This window comes from Erythranthe guttata, chromosome 7, assembly GCF_056151865.1.
Source record: "Erythranthe guttata isolate IM_541 chromosome 7, IM_541, whole genome shotgun sequence".
In the NCBI taxonomy this organism is placed as follows: domain Eukaryota; kingdom Viridiplantae; phylum Streptophyta; class Magnoliopsida; order Lamiales; family Phrymaceae; genus Erythranthe; species Erythranthe guttata.
The window spans coordinates 1,200,838-1,221,453 of NC_142539.1; the positions used below are offsets into that span (position 1 = coordinate 1,200,838).

The 20,616-nt window shown below is 33.9% G+C and overlaps 5 protein-coding genes across 5 annotated transcripts; 4 read left to right on the plus strand and 1 right to left on the minus strand.

Moving 5' to 3' along the window:
* The first annotated feature begins 67 nt into the window (after positions 1–67).
* On the plus strand, positions 68–3,729 carry LOC105977730 (Major facilitator superfamily protein). Its single transcript, XM_013003093.2, has 18 exons — positions 68–449; positions 563–625; positions 727–816; positions 898–957; positions 1,050–1,115; positions 1,210–1,275; positions 1,381–1,456; positions 1,609–1,673; positions 1,745–1,837; positions 1,943–2,023; positions 2,225–2,309; positions 2,410–2,456; positions 2,546–2,608; positions 2,724–2,783; positions 2,865–2,918; positions 3,035–3,094; positions 3,234–3,348; positions 3,443–3,729. Exons 1-18 carry the CDS (start codon positions 267–269, stop codon positions 3,556–3,558), a joined length of 1,443 nt encoding a protein of 480 aa, XP_012858547.1. The 5' UTR covers positions 68–266; the 3' UTR covers positions 3,559–3,729.
* Positions 3,730–4,359: 630 nt separating this feature from the next.
* Positions 4,360–7,560, plus strand: LOC105977721 (LEC14B homolog). The gene is made up of 10 exons (XM_013003083.2): positions 4,360–4,517; positions 4,820–5,291; positions 5,376–5,495; positions 5,573–5,650; positions 5,824–6,006; positions 6,087–6,164; positions 6,266–6,441; positions 6,535–6,693; positions 6,770–6,830; positions 7,162–7,560. Exons 2-10 carry the CDS (start codon positions 4,914–4,916, stop codon positions 7,354–7,356), a joined length of 1,428 nt encoding a protein of 475 aa, XP_012858537.2. The 5' UTR covers positions 4,360–4,517; positions 4,820–4,913; the 3' UTR covers positions 7,357–7,560.
* A 928-nt stretch (positions 7,561–8,488) lies between these two features.
* LOC105949560 (Low-density receptor-like protein) lies at positions 8,489–9,415 on the plus strand. Its single transcript, XM_012972862.2, has 2 exons — positions 8,489–8,763; positions 9,075–9,415. The coding sequence occupies exons 1-2, from the start codon at positions 8,616–8,618 to the stop codon at positions 9,200–9,202; spliced, it is 276 nt and encodes a 91-aa protein (XP_012828316.2). The 5' UTR covers positions 8,489–8,615; the 3' UTR covers positions 9,203–9,415.
* Positions 9,416–12,151: 2,736 nt separating this feature from the next.
* LOC105977713 (nucleoside hydrolase 3) lies at positions 12,152–18,474 on the plus strand. Its single transcript, XM_013003070.2, has 12 exons — positions 12,152–12,583; positions 13,818–13,997; positions 14,095–14,205; positions 14,838–15,173; positions 15,835–16,011; positions 16,092–16,376; positions 16,485–16,607; positions 16,700–16,897; positions 17,040–17,293; positions 17,476–17,680; positions 17,761–18,069; positions 18,162–18,474. The coding sequence occupies exons 1-12, from the start codon at positions 12,401–12,403 to the stop codon at positions 18,447–18,449; spliced, it is 2,649 nt and encodes an 882-aa protein (XP_012858524.2). The 5' UTR covers positions 12,152–12,400; the 3' UTR covers positions 18,450–18,474.
* Positions 18,475–18,649: 175 nt separating this feature from the next.
* LOC105977705 (histidine-containing phosphotransfer protein 1) lies at positions 18,650–20,613 on the minus strand. Its single transcript, XM_013003058.2, has 6 exons — positions 20,295–20,613; positions 20,081–20,211; positions 19,863–19,931; positions 19,633–19,704; positions 19,457–19,529; positions 18,650–18,913 (listed from the first exon to the last, which is right to left on the minus strand). The coding sequence occupies exons 1-6, from the start codon at positions 20,352–20,354 to the stop codon at positions 18,854–18,856; spliced, it is 465 nt and encodes a 154-aa protein (XP_012858512.2). The 5' UTR covers positions 20,355–20,613; the 3' UTR covers positions 18,650–18,853.
* Positions 20,614–20,616: the final 3 nt, after the last annotated feature.

Here is a 20,616-nt window from a genome sequence, read left to right on the forward strand (position 1 = left end):
AATCTCGACCGTCAAAATTAAACCTGTATTTTACTATTATAATACCTAATCATTTGCAAAACGTAATGTGGTGCATTAAATTAATTAATTAATTTCTAAAATATCTAATTTGCATGTGTGAGTGTGTGTGTGTGTATATATAGAGTCTCTCAAAACCCTCTAATGCATTCCACTGCATGCAGCATTAGTCTAAGTAATTTCCAATTTAAAAAAAAAAAAATATTATTTATTTTTGTTTCAGTTTTCTTTGATTAATTAATAGAGATATGGTTATTGATCAAGAAAAAGATATTGAAAAATATGGAGTTGATGATCTGGAAAAGCCATTTATTCAGCACGTTAAATGTGTCGATTCCGAAGAAGAAGCCGTCGATGAAAACGGATCGATTTCGATGGTTTTGTTGAGTACATGTGTTGCTGTTTGTGGATCATTTGAGTTTGGATCATGTGTAAGTATTAATCACTATGTGTTTTAACTGTGTGTTCATATTATTATTTTTATTATTATTTTTTAATTTTTTTAATTTTTGGGTTAAGTTAATTAATTTATTTAATTTTGCAGGTGGGATACTCTTCACCTACTCAATCAGCTATAAGAGAAGACTTGAACTTATCTCTGTCACAGGTACTAATTCAATTTTTATTCCTGATTTTCTTGAAAATAAAATAAAATAAAATAAAATAAATGTGCTTATAGTATAAAGCCATTTTAATTCATTACTGTAGTTCTCAATGTTTGGATCCATAATCACCATCGGCGCAATGATCGGTGCAATCACTAGTGGCAGAATCGCAGATTTTCTCGGTCGAAAAGGGGTACAAATAACTAAAATAAAATTATATATGACGAATTACATACAAATAAATTAATTAATTAATTTTTCCCTTATGCAACAGGCAATGAGAATATCAGCTATTTTCTGCATTATAGGATGGCTCGCCGTCTATTTTTCCACTGTACGATTTCGACACATATACGACGAATTATTTCCTATAAATTAATTAATTGCCATTTTATGTGATAATTATATATTAAATTATTAATGCAGGAAGCCTGGTTACTAGACATTGGAAGATTCTGCACAGGATATGGCATAGGAATATTCTCTTATGTGGTATAAATAATATAAATATGAATTCTTTTAATCTTCTAAATTAAATACAAATTGTGGGTTTTTTTAAAAATTAAATTTATAATTGCTACGACAGGTTCCGGTATTTATAGCTGAAATCGCACCTAAAAATCTCCGCGGAGGGCTTGCAACACTAAATCAGGTGATAAGAAAATAAATAAAATCATGCATATTTAATTTAATTTGTGTAATTTATTTTATACTAAATAATAATATTTTTTTTTTCTTGAACTTCTTTTGTCCAAAGCTCATGATTGTTTGTGGCGCATCTACGGCGTATTTACTAGGAACAGTCGTGACATGGAGAACGTTAGCTCTTACCGGTAACGTAAAATACTATGAAGAAATAATAGAAAATAAATAATGTATATATATTTTAATTAATATATCAAGAAATTAATGGACTAAAATTCTTGATTATTATAATTAATTGATGATTTTTTTTTTTGTTGTGATGTATATAAATATAATGTAGGGTTGCTGCCATGCATTCTAATTCTTGTGGGCCTATTTTTCATCCCAGAGTCACCTAGATGGCTGGTGAGATTCAATTTTATTAATTACATAATTAGTTATTGAAAATAGTAATTAATCGAAAAGTTTTGTTGCAGGCGAAAGTCGGACTTTGCAAAGAATTTGAATTGGCATTACGAAAACTCCGTGGCGCGGATGCTGATGTTTCTCAAGAAGCTTCAGAAATTCAAGTATGTATATTTTTATCATTTCTTCTGCATACTGTTAAAAAAAAATTACTAAGTAATTTTTTTTTTACTAATTTATTTATTTATTTAATTTTTTTTTTGTGACAGGCTAGTATTTATAGTATGCAAGATCTTCCTAAAGTTGGAGTTTTGGACTTGTTTGAGGCCAGATATATGCGTCCCCTCATTGTAAGAATAATGTGAGAGAGAGAGAGAGAGAGAGAGAGAGAGAGAGAGAGAGAGAGAGAGAGAGAGAGAGAGAGAGAGAGAGAGAGAGAGAGAGAGAGAGAGAGAGAGAGAGAGAGAGAGAGAGAGAGAGAGAGAGAGATTTTGTATTTGAATATTATATATACAATAAAATGACAGAGTTTTTTTGTGGTGTTTTTTTAGGTTGGTGTGGGATTAATGGTTTTCCAACAGTTTGGAGGAATAAATGGAATTGGTTTCTATTCTAGTGAAACCTTTGTTGCAGCTGGTAATTAATTTCACATTTTATCAATTATTTATTTAATTAAATTAATTATTATTATTACTTTTTTTCTGATTTAATTTGGAGGACTCAAAACCTGCTGCAGGATTTTCTTCAGGAAAAATTGGGACAATTGCATATGCCATAATTCAGGTCTGCCTGATTTTTCTTTTTCCCGACCATCCAATAAATAAATTTCCGAAAATCCCGAAATATTTTATATTTATAATATTATTATTTAGGTTCCGATAACTATGGTTGGAGCAGTATTAATGGATAAATCGGGACGACGACCGCTACTAATGGTGAGTACTTGCCGAACCATCTAGTTATATATTATCTATTTATTTATTTTCCTTTCTAATTAAAAAAAAAATACTTAAAAAATTATAAAAACAAATTATAATTTGCAATTTTCAGGTATCAGCATCAGGAACATTTATTGGATGCATCCTCACTGGAGCTTCTTTTTACCTTAAGGTAATTAATATATATAAATAAATAAATAAATAAATAATGATTAATAATCATTTTTAATAATCCAATTTATTTGAATATCAGGGCCAAGCTCTATTGCTTGAATGGGTGCCAATTCTTGCTGTTTCTGGAGTGCTGGTAATATTAAATAATTTTTTCATATACTTTATATATTAAATAAAATCAAATATATGACATCATTAATCTGAATCAGAAAAAATTAATTACTATTTTTCTTGAATAAATGTGTTCAGGTATTTGTAGCAGCATTCTCAATAGGAATGGGTGCAGTTCCTTGGGTTATAATGTCAGAGGTAATAAAATAAAATAAAATAAAAAAACACTAGATTGATTTTTTTAATGATTATTTTTTTTATTATTAAAAAATGTGTAATTAATAAATTCTCTAATAATAATAATTATATATATATATATTTATATTTAATTGTTCAGATATTCCCAATTCATGTAAAAGGAGTAGCTGGGAGTTTAGTGGTTTTGGTAAACTGGTTAGGTGCATGGGCAGTTTCCTACACTTTCAATTTTCTCATGAGCTGGAGTTCAACTGGTCAGTATTATTTCCAATATTATTTAATAAAATATATATTTTTTTATTAAATATATTAATTAAAATCGAAATTTTTTGTATTCGTATATTTCAGGTACTTTTTCGATCTATGCCGGAGTCTGCGCAATGACTGTAGTGTTCGTTGCAAAAGTTGTTCCCGAGACGAAGGGGAAAACACTAGAGGAAATCCAGGCCTCTTTCAACTCGTAAAATTTAATTTAATTTCATTAATCAATTTTGGAGGAATTTGTTGTCTATTATGTTGTATTATCTTTCATTTTTCTACAACTCAAACGATTTTCTTCTATTCGTTGATAGATGTTGCGATCGAGCATTCCGAATAATGTGATTATTTAGTATATCAAGAGCCCGTTTGACTAAGCTCATTATAAGCTCTTACGTTTGATAAGCTGTTTTAAGAGCTGATAAGCTGTTACGTCTTATTTTTAGAATTAAATTTTAAAGTGTTTGGATAGTGAACTTATAAGCTATTCTTACTCGTTCTAAAATCTTAAATTAAAATGCAAGGTAGATGTACTATCTAAAAATTATCTTAAAAGCTCTTTTGCAGCTTATTTAAAAAAAAAAATATCAAATACTTCGAAAGACCTTATAAGCTTTTAAACACCTTATAAGTTAAGTTCTTTTTAATATCTTACAAGCTCTTTTAACATACATAATTCAAAAAATAAAAAGTAAAATATTTTGAATATTTTATGATGAAATATATAATAATATTAGATTCTAATATTTTATTTCCCTCTAATTCATTAAAAAAAAAAAGGAATATTTTATTTCCCTATCGGATTAAATTTTACAATTTTGTAAAAAAATAAAGTCCAAGATCCAAATTAAGATCCGGTTCTAATTCAGCCACGAGCCCATAAACCGACCCACTTAAAACTGGGCATTCATTTCAACCCAAGGCCCATTTACACCGTCAACAGTACCCGCGGCACGCGCACTCATGCGCGTGTGCTACACACAACCACCAAGCAACGGTGAAAAGCCAACCGTCGTCATTATATACTGGCCACACCTACACACACTGACACAGTCTAATAAAAAAATAAAAAATAAATAAAAATCGAAAACAAAACCCCATTTATCGCCCACGAAAATCCGAAATTAATCCAGAAAATTCACCATTTTATACCACCGGTTTCGAGGTAAGAATTAATCACAGCTCTGTAATTGTACAAATTCTAATTGATTTATAGCTTCTTATATTTGATTATCGTCTCCAAATTCCGAGCTTTGTGTGTAAGTGCTGACGTCACTGATTACGCTTGCTGATTACGCTTGCGTCACTGATTACGTTTGCTTATATTTGTATAACACAGTTATTTTGCTGATTAATTTCGTAATTTTATATGGTTTTTTTCTGCATATGTGGTGAAATTTATGTGTTATTGTAACCCAATTCTCACAAGAGGGATAATGATTGAATATTGATATGTATGCTTTGCAGGAATACTGGTGAAATTTTTCGAAGTGTTTTTCTATTTTGCATCTTTTTATTCAGTGTAGGAGTTTATTTATTTGTAAATAAAAAATCGGAAAAAATGAGTAGGTGGTTAAGAAATTATTTCGAGGATAGAGATAGTATAAACAAACACGTAGAAGGATCGTGTACAAATGCACAGCTTGGCTGCTCAGACGAAGAGTTTACGAAGCTCACGAAAATGCAGTCGGCCCCACACGAACGCTTGACTAGGGTTTTGCCCGGGAGGAAGGGTAAATTACCCGTTTCGCCCCTGAAAATGTTGGTGGGGAGAGAATGCAACTACAATGGAAGAGGGAGGTTTTCCTTATCGGACTCTTGTCATATATTGAGCAGATATTTGCCCGTTCATAGTCCTTCGGTTATCGATAAAATGAAAAGCTGTGTGTATGTATCTCAATTTTCGGCCGATGGGTCACTTTTTATTGCTGGATTTCAGGTATTTGCGAATTGTTTTGTAGTTTATTAATTCGGTTTCTTGATTTCAAACGTCACTCAATTTTTTTTTTTGATAAATAAATAGGAGACTGGTATTAGAATATATAACGTCGATTTGGGGTGGAAAATTCATAAAGACATTCGTGCGAGAAGCTTGAGGTGGACTATTACCGATACTTCTCTTTCGCCAGATCGCCGTTTTCTTGTAAGCATTGTTTGAGGTTTTGCATATGTGGTTTTTTGGTTTTATTTGTCTTTGTTCTTACATATTACCGGTACCAGGTTTATTCGAGTATCTCACCTGTTGTACATATCGTTGATGTCGGATCGTCTACAAAGGAGTCCTATGCAAATGTCACGGTTTGTCTTTCAACCTCTTTGATGCTAATTAGTTTATCGGTTTTGATTTGATGTAATATAACTTTTTGCTCCGATTCGATAGAACGTGGTTGATGTTTGGTTTATCCCTATAAAAGAAAAGTGATTTAACGATTTAATGTAATAATCTCTTTAAAAAAAAATTCTCCATTCAGGAAATTCACGAAGAATTGCAATTTTCATCTAGTGGCGAAGATTACGAGGATTATAATTTTGGTATATTCTCTGTTAAATTTTCAACCGATGGGCGAGAAATTGTAGCTGCTAGCAGTGACGATTCAATTTATGTTTATGATCTCGAAGGCAGGCGACTCAGCCTTAGAATTCCAGCTCATCAGGTAAACCACACGCTATTTAACCATGGTTAAAAAAAAGGGAATTGTTAATTTTTCTTTTATAATTTGCATGTTTATTGCAGTCTGATGTCAATGCTGTATGCTTTGCCGATGAAAGTGGCCACATCATATATTCTGGCAGCGACGATAGCCTCTGCAAAGTAATGTTTTTTTTTCATAATTTTTTTCTTATAAGTGGCATTTATATTTCTTGGTAGATTTATTCGATCAAATATATTTTGAAATTTCCGAAATATTTCAGGTTTGGGATAGGCGTTGCTTTGTGGCCAAGGGGCAAGCAGCTGGAGTATTGGTGGGGCATTTAGAAGGCGTGACATTTATCGATACTCGCGGAGACGGTCGATATTTAATTTCAAATGGAAAAGATCAAGCAATTAAACTTTGGGATATTAGGAAAATGTCGTCCAATGTCAATTAGTATGTCTACAGCTCGTCATTTTTATCGTGGTTTAATTATTTTTATTGCATTAATACGAGGATTTAAATATATATATATATTTTTAAATTCAGCACACCAAAACGACGATACGGTGAGTGGGACTACCGTTGGATGGAATACCCAGAACAGGCGAGAAATTTACGACACCCCGATGACCTGTCATTGGCTACATATAAAGGCCACTCTGTATTGCGCACTCTTATACGGTGTTATTTTTCACCAGCATATAGGTAATATTCTTTTTTTTTCTAAATAGTTCAAAATTCGTAAAACTCCAATCGAAATTGATTTTATTTCTTTCTGCAGCACCGGGCAAAAGTATATATACACTGGATCGACTGATTCATCCGTTTACATTTATGACGTGGTATGTATTTCATCATGTCCTTTTCTTAGTGGCCCTTTACGATTTTTTTCGTAATTCTCGGATGAAATCCTTCTATGAAACTACTTTAGTCCTCGTTTGGTTCCTAAAATAAGATTAGGCAAGATAAGATTACATAATCTAATGAAAAACCAATTGTATTATTTAAATAATATTTCGACCCGCAAACATGAAACGAAAATCCAATTATTTAACTTTACGTTCAGCTCCAATATTTTGCTCCACAATAAAATTGAAATTATTTTACGTGGCTTAATCAAATTTTGTCAAAAACTCGGGCTCAGTTTTTTGAAATAAATTTTCTCCATGGCAGTTGAGTGGGGCTCAAGTTGCAAAGCTCGATTTTCACGACGACCCTGTTAGAGACTGTAATTGGCACCCTTTCTACCCTATGATTGTTAGCTCTGCGTGGGATGGTATGCTTGCTCGTTGGGAATTTCCGGGTGACGGTAGTGAAAATGCTGATCCTATCAGACGAACCAGAAGAAGACGCAGATTTTTCTACTAAATTTTGGATGTAGAATTTGTCTATTATATATTATACACACATATATTTATAAGGTCTATATTTTGATCATTTTATATATATGTTGTATAATTATAACATGTATTTTTACCAGTTTGCAGACTTTATTATGAAAGATAGGGGTGAAATTTGTGAACTTTCCATCTTAATAAATCATACATGAATGATGAATCCCCTTTTGTTTTACTTGATGTATATTGATTAGTCTTAACCATTTGAATGATTCTTTGTTTGGTTGTCACTCTTTGATAATTAGGAGTTTTTTTTTTTAATCTTGTGAGATTGGTTTGGTGGGAAAATTACAGTTTTCGTCCCTCAAGTTTGCATCGGTTTCATATTCGATCCCCATGTTCACATAAATTATATTCGGTCACTTATGTTTCAACAATTTAGCATTAGTCCGTCAGTTGAGAGAGTGATGGGCGTATGCTTGATTCCGTATTTTGTTAGTACTAAACCAAAAATTGAGGGAAACGACCAAAAGTATTACGTTATTGAAACCTGAGGGACTAAATATATTATTTTGTAAACATGAAGGACAAACGTGGAATCAAGGTAAACTTCCGGAATGAAAAGTGTATTTTTCTCTTGGTTTGGTTGTATGAATCATAATGTATTTGCATTTGTCAATTATATTTATTTAGACTACTGTTAAGTAAATTTGATTTGATTTTTTTTCTTCCCGATGTTATATTTATATTGAGAAATTTACAGTTTTCATCTTTCAAGTTTGCAACGATTTCACATTTGGTCTTCATGGTCACAAAAAACATATTCGGTCCCTCATGTTTAAATAAATTGACACTCTTGATCATTTCCGTCAATTTTCCGGGATGGGAACACGTTTGATTCCGTTAGTATTAACGAGAAAATTGACGAAAATGACTAAAAATGTTGAATTTTTGAAACATGAGGGATCAAATATGTTTTTTGTGAACATGGAGGACCAAATGTGAAATTAGAGAAAACTTGAGGACGAAAACTGTATTTTCCCTATATACAAATTTTCTACAACGCTTTTAATATAATACGACAACACCGCTATATAGCCAATTAACGTTTTCTCCAATTTAGACGATAGAAAGTCAACTCTTTCTAAAACTAAAGACGTGCTTCCCACTTAGCCGACAAAATATAAAAAACGCTATTTTAAATCTCTCCCTAGATTTCATCTCTCCGCCCTGCTCCGATCGCAAAACACACACAATTCACACACAGTGAAGGTGAAGAGTGAAGCAACAATGGCGTCTCCTACAGCAAGGCTCACATTCCGCATGCTCCTGGCGGCGGCGGCGATTCTCTTACTCTTCTATGTCGGCCGCCCTCTCTACTGGAAAATCTCCGCCACCGTTCACGACATCCGCCACAACAAACAGACTGTATCTGGAGGTTTTTTATATATATATATATATATATATATATATATATATATATATATATATATATATATATATATTAATTCGCAATTTTTTCTGTAATTTTCTGAATTTGAGATGTGTGTCTGATCGATGTCAAAATTAATTCGAAAAAAGATGCCCTAAAAAAATTAACTATGATTTTGTGCAAATGCTTATATACTTGCACAATTAGGGCTTTTTTTCTCCCTCTGAATGCTGCATTTTTCATGTTATTTGAAATAATTTTAAGTAATGCTGTCTTAATTTATGATTTTATTTTTTTAATTTTGAATTTATATATAGGGATATCCCAAATTGTGCAAGAAGCTCAGAGATCAGTGGGGTGGTACCATGACGAGTCAGACTCAGGACTGAGTGAGAACAAGAGATTTTCTTCAGCTAGGAGGTTTCTTCTCGATCAGGTTCTGTGAAATTCGAAACGTCCTTGTTCATGATTTTTTTTTCCCTTTCAATTTTCGTTTTTATCCACGAAAAGAGATACCACGTCATCGTTTCTGTCGATAGAGTAAATGTATTGATATATAGTTGTTATGTAAACGGCATCGTTTAAATAAAAGTTATGTAACTCATATGAATATGTGACCTTTTACTGTTATAGTATCATCTGTTTGTTGCTGTTAAAATGCGGGTGAGAATTGTGATGCTAGCCTAGATTTATAGTTGGTGATTTTTTGTGATAAGAATTATGTATTATGTGATCGTTCTTAGAGCAAATGTATACCGATTGAGTGAATTCAACCAATCATTTTGTCTAGGAATTATTCGTTTTTCACATTTTTCAAGATGTAGAATTGTTAGGAAGAGTCCTCGACTAGGAAAAGCATATCCGGAATGGGAGCAGTGGTGAATTTATCTTTCTCGGGAGCCAATATTTACTAAACGAAGTTTTCTAGGTGACCGATAATACTAAATTATTCCGGGGTGATTATATGTAGTTGTTTAGTACTGTCTGAGTGTATGTATTTCCAACCGGGATTCGGAGATTCATTGTTGCTGCAAGTTGTCTGGGAGGTGTAGGTGAACTTCTGGTTGTAGAGTACTTAGGTTTGTGCGTTAATATAGTTTACTATAATAAGATTAAGACTGCATTTTGGTTACACGACTTGAAGTTAGGAATTCTCTTATTCGCAGTAACGAAAAATTCGGGTGAGCTTGTTTGAATGGATTCATTACAGAATGAATTTTCAAATAATTGTTTCTCATTTTTAACAAGTTTTTCAAGTTTGGATTCGGAATTTACGATATGTAGTCATTTGAGATATTTTCTGGAAATCCGTCAGTCAAATGCTGCACAGAGTCGAACACTCATTAGAAACAATTAAGGCCACGTTTGGTTGTCACTATTAAGTTCTATCGATTAAGTAGGAGTTAGTCAAATACAATCCATTCTAATTCAATACGACTTTACTAGACGTCGGCTAATGAAAAATTAGGTAAAGCCCTTAATTTGATTTTTGAAGTGCTTAAATTGCTATCCAGTCGGTAGCCATATTGAATGGGCCAGAATTTGAGACTCTATTCCTCCTTTGTTTAGGCTTTAGTTTGCTACTGGTTTATACTGTGCTACACCGGGTGAAATACATTGTGTAGATCAGCGGTGGAAATTCACCTGGTGTAACCACCTTTTCCAGGTGTAGCATAGAAATAACCGTTTGCTACCTTTATATGAACTCTTCCTCCTATTTTATCTTTATTTCTTTCCTTTATTTTTCAATTTATAATGATAGATTCTCTTGTTAGCTCCTCAATTCTTGCACCAAAAGACGAAATTTCTCGACCCCAGGTCCGCATTCTCTGGCCCGACAAATATTTAATGGAGAATTTAAATCATGGTAACTCAACGGGTCGTTAGAGCATGATTGCGATTAGTCAACAATGGCGATCTTATAAAATCAAGATTCTGTAATTTAAAAAAAAAATCTCAAATATAATTTACATAGGGTAGGCCTAGGAATTATTGTAATTAAGGGAACTAGATATTTTCATCTTAAATATCATTACACTTGCAAAAGAAGCATAATTAGTGAAATCAAACGGTTGGAATTAGTGGACCTCTTCAGTGTGCTTTTAGTTAGCTAATGATAATAAGCCCTAATTAAAGTACTTTGAAATCATCACTTTTGATTACTAAATGGAATCCACTAATTGCAGCGTGCATAGATGCTTCTCTTATTGCTATTGATGGATGGCAGATTAATTGACTTCATATGATGAAAGATTTTACTTAATGGGGGAATTTTTTTGACTATCATTTAAATATAAATTTGACTTAGATTAATTTATTTGATAAAGGAACAATTGGTTTAGTGGTTCATAAGTATTGCATCATGCACTTCAAAAAGATTACTATTTTTTCTAGTCGTCTAAACTTATTTTAGACAGCTGATAAACTCGTGTTTTAAAAAAACTAGAATTGCTAGAATGAAAATACGATAGTTTATAAATGGATGCCATATATGTGCAATGAGTGAACCGACACTCTCGTATACAAACCATACGAGAGACGTAAACTGTATTAGGTTAATCATGTGTGACAAGCTGCACCCACCGACCGTTGGCAAATGTAGTCTAACCTGAGTCAATTGACACAAACTCACTTGCTTCAATCGCTAGATCATCCCTTTCGAAACAATAACTGCATTTCCTTTTTGCATTATCTGTTGTAATTAAAAAATAATCAAGCTTCAAACAAAAGAAGAACACATGGAAAGTACAAATAGGAAAAAGGTACCACAAATCCGAGTAAGAAAAGGGGGTTATCGAGGTCATATGGTTTACAAATATAAGGACAAGAATCATATGAATGCATGGAATTTATTTATTTATTTTAATTAGCCACAATTTAAATTACCTCATTTTAAATTTCTTCGTTTCCACTATTAAATTTTACTGACTAAATAATTATTTACTGGAGTTAGCAATTAATCTAATTCAAATTATTCGATCCATATTACGGAGCGAGGCCTAACTATCTTTCCGTAACGTGTGTGATTGATCATCTAAGAGTAGATGCTACACAATAGTATTGCAACACGAATAGCCATCTACAAATTAAAACCTACTAATTTAAGATCTATTGCAAGCAAGAAAGTCGAACTCGCAATTTTTTTTTCTCCTTTATTTGGAATTATTTTGGAATTATTCGCATTTGGATAAACTTTTGGTTGGTTGTGTTGTAATGGACGTTTTTGGTCATATTACAATAAATAGCTGCCAATTCGATCCATACATATACTTTTAATTCCATCATCATAAATTATAAATACTTTTATTTATTTGCAAAAGATCACAATAAAATAATAAATCTCACTTTTTGCTCCCTCTTCAAAAGCCACGACCATCATTCAATTCTTGGCTAGAGCTCTCTTCCATTTTCTTCTCCGGACCTCATTTATTTCTTCTATTTTCAACTCTCTCTCTCTCTCTCTCTCTCTCTCTCTCTCTCTCTCTCTCTCTCTCACACACACACACACACTAACACACACACACACACACACACACTTGCACAATTATACACAAACGAAGAAACAAACAGTCGAAACATAAACACAACAAACTCTCATTACAAATTGCTAATAAGTGCACAAGAGACGAAGAAGAATAAGACGATGATGATAATCCAAAGATGTGTATGCATATGTGCATATATATTGATGATCGGACTACTCGACTCCACGGAGGGGCGGCCGCCCCCCCCTCGCCGGATTCTGTTGGATACCGATGTCGACACCGATGATTTATTTGCACTCCTATACATTTTGAAGCTCAATAGATCGGAATTTGATTTGCAGGTAAGCACCCTCGATTTCGTTTGTTATTTTTTTGGCTATAGGTTCTTCTTCTTAGCTTAGTGCTTCGATGCTTTTACATGGCGCGCACTTTCAAGCAAAAATCACACCGTTTATTGTTAATTTGTTTAAGTTGTTAGGTGAATCATTTGATATTTATCTTCAATACGCACGTAGATAAAAGCCTTGAGATAAACATATACTATATATATAAGCAGTTAGGTGAATCATTTGATATTTATATCTTCAAGTACGCGTAGATAAAAGCCTTGAGATAAACATAATATATATATATATATATATATATATATATATATATATATATATATATATATATATATATATATTATTCATCACTTTTTCTATAGAGTATATGCTTATGTGACTGTATACAGAAATCTTTTAGATTCTTTAGTGTTCATTTTTTATGTTAAGTGGTGTGTTTGATCTTGTTATTGAATCTTTCCTTGTAATCTACAAGGCTAACATTTTGAGTCAAATTCACTATAATAAATTTCAACTTTGGTCGGCATATTTCAAAGTTTTAATGCAATTATACCCCTCCAGTAATGCCGATCTGCTAAAAAAGCCCCAATAAAATAAAATTTAGCAAAAAACCCCTAATAAATATTTTAGACAACTCACTCGATCCTTTTGCCATTTACGAATTGACCGATCGTAAAAAGACAAAAGTACCCCAGGAGGGTTTCTTGCAACAACAAAAGCCCCAGCCTTTAAACAAATAATTTTCAAAATTAAGAAAAACCTCAGCCCTTAAAAAAATATTTTCAAAATTAAGGGGCTAAGTTGCAATTTTACAAAACTTAATAAAACTCCTAAAATCCTACCCCTGCTTCCAGCCGCGAAACCACCAACCACCACAACCGCCGCCCTTCTTTTCTCTTTCGGCTACAAAATCACGGACTACATTCGCCGCCCGCCGGAATCGTACCTAGTCTTCTTCTTCTAAACAATCCGCCGCCACCATCTCCGTCATTATTTTGTGTTCTGCCGCTGAATGAGCAGCCGCCTCCGAAAGAGCTTCTTCTTCTTCCAAAGAGAGAGAGAAAAAGTGTCTCTTGAGTGGAAATGATGGTGTAGGCTTGAGGGGCAATTCTGTCATTTCACAAGCAAAAATGAAGTAAAAAATATTTTTTTTTTGTGCTAGTATTTTATTTCATATTTGGTCATGCGAAGATAAAATCCTAGCTCCGCCACTATAACTATATCGATGCAGGCGGTTACGATAAACACGAACGCGTGGACCAATGCGGGCCATGCAGTGAATCAAATTTACGACCTACTTTACATGATGGGGCGAGACGATATAGCCGTTGGAGTCGGGGGCGAAGGCGGAATACTCGAAGATGGCACTATATTGCCCAATGTTGGTGGTTATCACCCCATTATCCAACAGGTTTCGCTTTTTTTATTTTTTTTCTTGTCCGATTTTTAAATTATTTAAATAATTTTGATCTTATAATTCTGTTTTCGGGCTCGTATACATCGATCAGGGCATTGGTACATCCGGATATTGCAGATATAGACAAGCTATTCCTGTAGGTCAAGGAGGAATTTTAGACATTGATTCAAATTTTGGTTTCAGAAAAAGCTTTCTTCCACAGGTACACACATATATATATAAATGGGAAACATTCAATTTTCACCCCTCAAGTTTGTATTAATTTCACATTTGGTCTCTTATGTTCATAAAAAAACACATTTAGTCCCTCGTGTTTCAAAAATTCAACATTTTTAACCCTTTCTGTTGATTTTCCGTTAGTACAAACGGAATTAAGCTTGTGCCCTTCGCTGCCTTAGCTGACGGACTAACGGTAAATATGGGGGACCAAATGTGAAATCGATGCAAACTTAAGGGATGAAAACTGTATTTTTCCCACATATATATATAAAAGAAAAGTGACAAAATGCACTTTGCCCCCTATAAAATTCCAAGATTCGCACTTCCCCCCTCATAATTTTAAAATGTTATTTTTGTTGCATGTTGCCTTGATAGCCAAATTCCGACGGGTTACTCATCGAATCGAGTGTTTTTCTTACAAGCTGCCGCTTTAAAATGTTATTTTGTTGCAAATTACCAACTGAAAATTCACTTTTCGGGCAAAGTGCAACGAAAAAAGGGGTTATCTAATTTTTTCAATTTTTAGGGGGAGAGTGCATTAAATCCAGAAAAACTATATTCTATATAGATATCTGTTATTTTTCGAATGATGCAAACGATCCTTGAAAAAAACAGGGGAAGAGGAGATATTCGCCGATGCGTCAGCCGACAGCTCAGCAAGTGATGATAGAAAAAATATCCCGTGGTGCAATAACCGTGTTTCTAATTGGAGCTCATACAAATTTAGGTGTATTTATAATGAGTAATCCACATTTGAAGAAGAATATTGACCATATATACATTATGGGCGGTGGAGTGAAGTCGAAAAACCCGACCGGTTGTTGCCCAAAGAACTCGAGCTCGTCGTGTAGGCCCCGTCAGTGCGGCGATAGGGGGAATATATATACCGACTACACTTCTAATCCTTATGCCGAGTTCAACATCTTTGGAGATCCTTTTGCTGCATATAAGGTATGATAAATTTAGGAATTGGTGATCAAGTTGGATGGATCGGCTCAAAATTAGCGTTTTTTAATTTTTTTGGGGGGAAAAATCGAAAATTTTAAAATTTTGAATTGGAAGAATTATTAATCCGGAATTGGAATTTTCAGATTGGTGTCGGCGGAATTCGGAAGTTTTTTATTCGGACTTCCACCTCTAATATAAAGCACGTAATAAAATATAGGGTTTGTTGCGTTCGACACCCCTATATTTTCTCTAATTATTAAAAAAACCCCATGTTATTTCATTAGCAAAACTCCCCTATGATTCTTTTGCTTAGAAAACTACCTCTAAAAATTCAGTTTTTAGGGGGCTGTTTGCTAGAAATTGCATTCCAAGGGGGGTTTTTGCTAAAATTTGTGAGAATTTTTTTTAGCAATTAGATATAACACGGGTTACTAAATGCAATAAACTCTAATAAAAAAAAAAAAATATACTACCATAGTAATTGTAATTTTCGACATAAACAAAATTGGTTTTTTTTTTTTTTGGAATTAATTTCCGAAAAGTAAAATCAGATCAAAAATCGAAATTTCATATACATAGTTGGGATTCCGATCCCAAAAATCCTAAAATTGCGGAAATATCGGAAATCGAAAATTTAAACTTTTAGATATCTTAATTGCAACAGGTGATTCATTCTGGAATCCCGGTTACACTAGTTCCACTCGATGCCACAAACACCATTCCGATATCGAGCAATTTTTTCCAACAACTCGAAAAAAATCAGCACACGTACGAGGCACAATACTGCTTCAAGTCCTTGAAAATGGCTCGCGATACTTGGTTCGACGAAAACTTTTTCACGGTAAATATAACAATAATAAATAATAAAAAAAAAGATAGTAAATTATATATGTGATAGTGTATGCATCACTCGATTCGCAGAGTTACTTTATGTGGGATTCGTTTTTATCCGGAGTGGCTACTTCGATAATGCTGAAGCCAAACAACGAAAACGGAGATAACGAATTTGCGGAGATGAAGTATATGAATATAACGGTGATCACTTCGAACGAGCCTTATGGATTATCTGACGGATCGAATCCATTATTTTACGGATTAAAAAAGCCGAAATTCGGATTAGATAGAAACGGTGTTCATAGCGGACATGTTCAGACAGGTCTTCGAGATCCGTTTTGCGTTGTCGAGAATGGCAAGGGCAGGTGCAAGGTTATTTCTTAAGCTGCTGTTTTTGTTGTTTTTAAAAAAAAAAAAAAAGAAACATTAATCAGAGAATATTTCCTATATATAATTAACTTAAAAATGAAATAAAATCAGGATGGATATACGGAACAAGTTTCCGGTCGAGGTGGAGTTCGAGTTCTCGTTGCTGTACGAGCAAAGACTAACCGCGATAAAAACAGTTCGTTGAACAGAGAATATTTCAGAAGCTTCCTAAATGTGATATGATCCATCTCTCTCTCTCTCTCTCTCTCTCTCTCTCTCTCTCTCTCTCTCTCTCTCTATATGTGGAAACTAACTGTGATTAGCAGGTTTTGAACAGCAAACACCAAACAGGAAAGTTCAATTTCACTACACAGTTTCCTCATTACAGAGAAATCTTGTACAAACCGGATTTTAACGGAATAAAGCTCGGTAACAACGTCATTTTCGACATGGATATGAGCGCCGGAGATTTCTTAGCCCTCTTTTACCTCCTCAAATTACCCGTCGAACAAATTAATCTCAAGGTGAATTTTTCAAAAACATTTTTTTTAGCAAACTTACGATGAAAATCAGTGGCTGAGTCAGCATAAGGCTATCGGGGGGCCATGGCCCCCACGACTTTTTTTGTTAAGCAAAAAGACTTATGTTATTTTTTTAAGAAAATAGGCAATATTAGTAACTCCAAATGGATGGGCAAATGCGGCAACGATTGATGTCGTCTATGATCTACTTCATATGATGGGGCGAGATGATATACCCGTTGGATTAGGTGACGTTTTTGCCCTCAACCAATCGGATCCCGTTTTTCCAGCTGTCGGTGACTGCATGTACAAGAAAGCTATCCCGCATGGCAGTGGCGGATTTCTTGACTCGGATACACTTTACGGGCTGGCCCGCGATTTGCCTCGAAGTCCTCGAAGGTAATTTAGCACCCCTGCATCTTTCCTAATTGTTAGAAAACTCCCCAAATATTATTTTATTGGCAAAAACCCCCCTATAATTTCATTTTTTTATGCAAACTACCCCCTAAAAACTCACTATTTATTCTAGTTTCTCTGTCAAATATAATGCTCTTTTTTTTTTTATAAATAATCTGGTATAGGTATACAGCAGAAAATTCAGTTAAATTCGGAGCTCCAAGAAACACTTCTAATCCTGAGCTTAGACAGCCACTAGCTCTTGAAATTTGGCAATCGGTAACAAAATCACTCGAATCGGGATCCAAAGTTACGATTTTGACAAACGGGCCTTTGACGAATATTGCACAAATTATTCTTTCCGATAAAAATATAAGTTCTCTAATTCAGGTAAGCTAAAAACAATATCTATATATATGGCATTAACATGTTTCTTGATGGGATTTTTTTTTTCGTATTTTTTTTTGAAGGATATTTTCGTGGTCGGGGGACATATCACGAGCAACAACGAAACGAGTAAAGGAAATGTGATGAACATCGATTCGAACCAATATGCGGAGCTGAATATATTTCTTGATCCTTTGGCAGCAAAGATAGTTTTCAATTCAAGATTCAACATCACTATAATCCCACTCAACGTTCAACGTAGAGTGAGCCGATTCCGGAAAGTTCTAGAAACTCTCCGCCTCGCAAAGAAGACTCCGGAAGCTCTATTCGCCACTCGTTTGCTTTCAAGATTGCATCGCTTAAAGAACACTCATCCAAGATATCGACACATGGTACACATATAAATAGTTGACAACAAAAATAAGGTAACGTTCGTATTTTCGAATTTAGTTTGATTTCGATATTTTATTTTATTTAAATGCAGGATATATTTTTGGGGGAGATTTTAGGGGCGGTGATCCTAGGTGGCAATGCTTCGTTCTTGAAGACGAGCTATGAAGTAAGAAACGTTGAAGTGGTGGCGAATGGCGCGGAATCGGAAAATGGAGAGACGAATATCAACGAAAATAAAGGGAGGTTAGTGAAAGTATTGCAAGATTTGGATTGTTTGGCTTATTATCATAGTTTTGCTAATCAACTTGGTTACGAGAAACAATCGGCTGTAATTCGAAGCTTCGATGAACAAAGAAGATTATGGAGTAGTGCCCCATAGTTTTTTTTTTTTTTTTTTTTAAATTAATTTTTTGTATAATTCTTACTATTTTTTTTAATTTTAATTGTTTGTGATCTGTAAAAAAAAGGGAAATTAGGAAAGTTTTTATTTATTTTTATTTGCTAAATTGTAATTGCGTTTGAGAATTCGGAGAATTCAAGAAGCTGGTGAGGGCCTGAAATCGGGTCGATTAGGGCCGATTTATAGTATGAATGTTGATCAAATATTTCATGCTGTAACAATTAATATGTATGCCATTTTGAATATTTCAAGTTCTCGACGAAATACGGAAATTTTCATTAAACGACACAACGGTACAGCTACGAAAGATGGAAAACAACTACGGTAATAGATAATCGGATAATCGGAAAATGCATTTTCCATGATCAGAAGATCGATACGATTTACGAGAACTCATTCAACATGGGAATCACCCCACCAGCTGCCACGATCTGCTGCTCCAACTGAAAACATAACGCAGAAAACACGATTTTAAATTACCGTAATTTCGATTTCTTTTGTGTAAATTACAATCACCCCCTGAGGTATGGTAAAATTACGAAAAAACCCCTCATGTTTGGATAATTATATCTACCCCTTTAACTATGAATCTTCTTACACCTCCACCTTTATGGTGTCAAATTCCACATAATCATCTAGATTCCGTGGAATATGCTCTAGTTTGTACTCATTTTGTGCAAAAATACAGTTTCTGATGCAGTACAATTTGATATATACAAGCCAAAAAACACATCTTATGATCATCTTACTTCAAAATGTGGAGCTCGAATGGGATAAAACGGGTACAAACTTGAGAATATTCCATATAATCTAGAAGATTCCACTAAATTTGAAACTGCAAGGATGGACATGTAAGAAGATTTATAGTTGAGGAGTGGTTGTAATTACCCAAACAAAAGGGGGGTTTCGTAATTTGACCATACCTCAAGGGTAGTTGTAATTTATCATTTTTCTTAAAAAAATGTTAAAGTAAGTTACACAATTACCCTTATGAGTGCCTCAAGCTTCTCCTTGACTAGCAAGTACTCTTGCTTAACTTGCTGCAAGCATCTCCGGCACCTACATCCCGGAAGGAAAAAAAAAAAAAAACACGAAAAAATGTCGACATTTAAAAACAAGAACAACGCAGTATCCGGAGAAAATACGAAAAAAAAAATCTTACGCATCGGCGTTTTGCTCTTCGCAGAAGTTGCGGAAAGCAATGCAAGCATTTCTGACCCTTTGAGCCCCAATGCTGTTACACCATATATAAAAAAAATTAAAATCAAGAAAACAATTATATATATTAATCATTTAGTTAAAAGATATATTTTCAGTGTTGATTTGCTTTTTTTTTTTTCTTTTTTTTTATTAATAAGAAAACTTAAAAGAAGTGTTTTTTTTTTTTTTTACCTGGAGCTGCTACCTTTCAGTTGGTGAACATTAGCATCTATCTTCTTGAAGTCCACATTCTGCTGATTCCTGCAAGTATTAATATAATTGAGAGAGAGAGAGAGAGAGAGAGAGAGAGAGAGAGAGAGAGAGAGAGAGAGAGAGAGAGAGAGAGAGAGAGAGAGAGAGAGAGAGAGAGAGAGAGAGAGAGAGAGAGAGAGAGAGAGAGAGATGCTGACAAAGTAATGGAGAGATCATTGAGAATTCTGTGAGAATCCTCAAAGAAGAGAGAGACAACTTCAACAACAAAATCAGGGTTGCTCTCATCTTGCAGCATCTGAAGCTGTCCAAACTGACCATCCAAGAATCCCTTCCATTCATTCAAATAAAATTAAATCCAATCAAACAAACGAAAGCAACACAAATTTAATATATATATAAAAAAAATGTTACCTCACGAAATAAAGAAGTAGTATATTCAAGAAAACTACGCTGCAACTGATCCACCTCCATTCCTTAATTACTGTCAGAAATTAAATATTAATGAAAGATGAATATAACTGTTTTAATTAGTTGATGAGCCAAAGGATTGGATATAAATGCTTGATGATAGCAGACAAGACTACTGCTGAACAAGAGAGAGAAACTAGAGAGAGAGAGAGAGAGAGAGAGAGAGAGAGAGAGAGAGAGAAGCTAATAATAGTAATAATAATAATAAGGATCCAAAAAATTTGGCTGGTTTAGGGAGATATGTAGTACAAATCTGGACACTAGT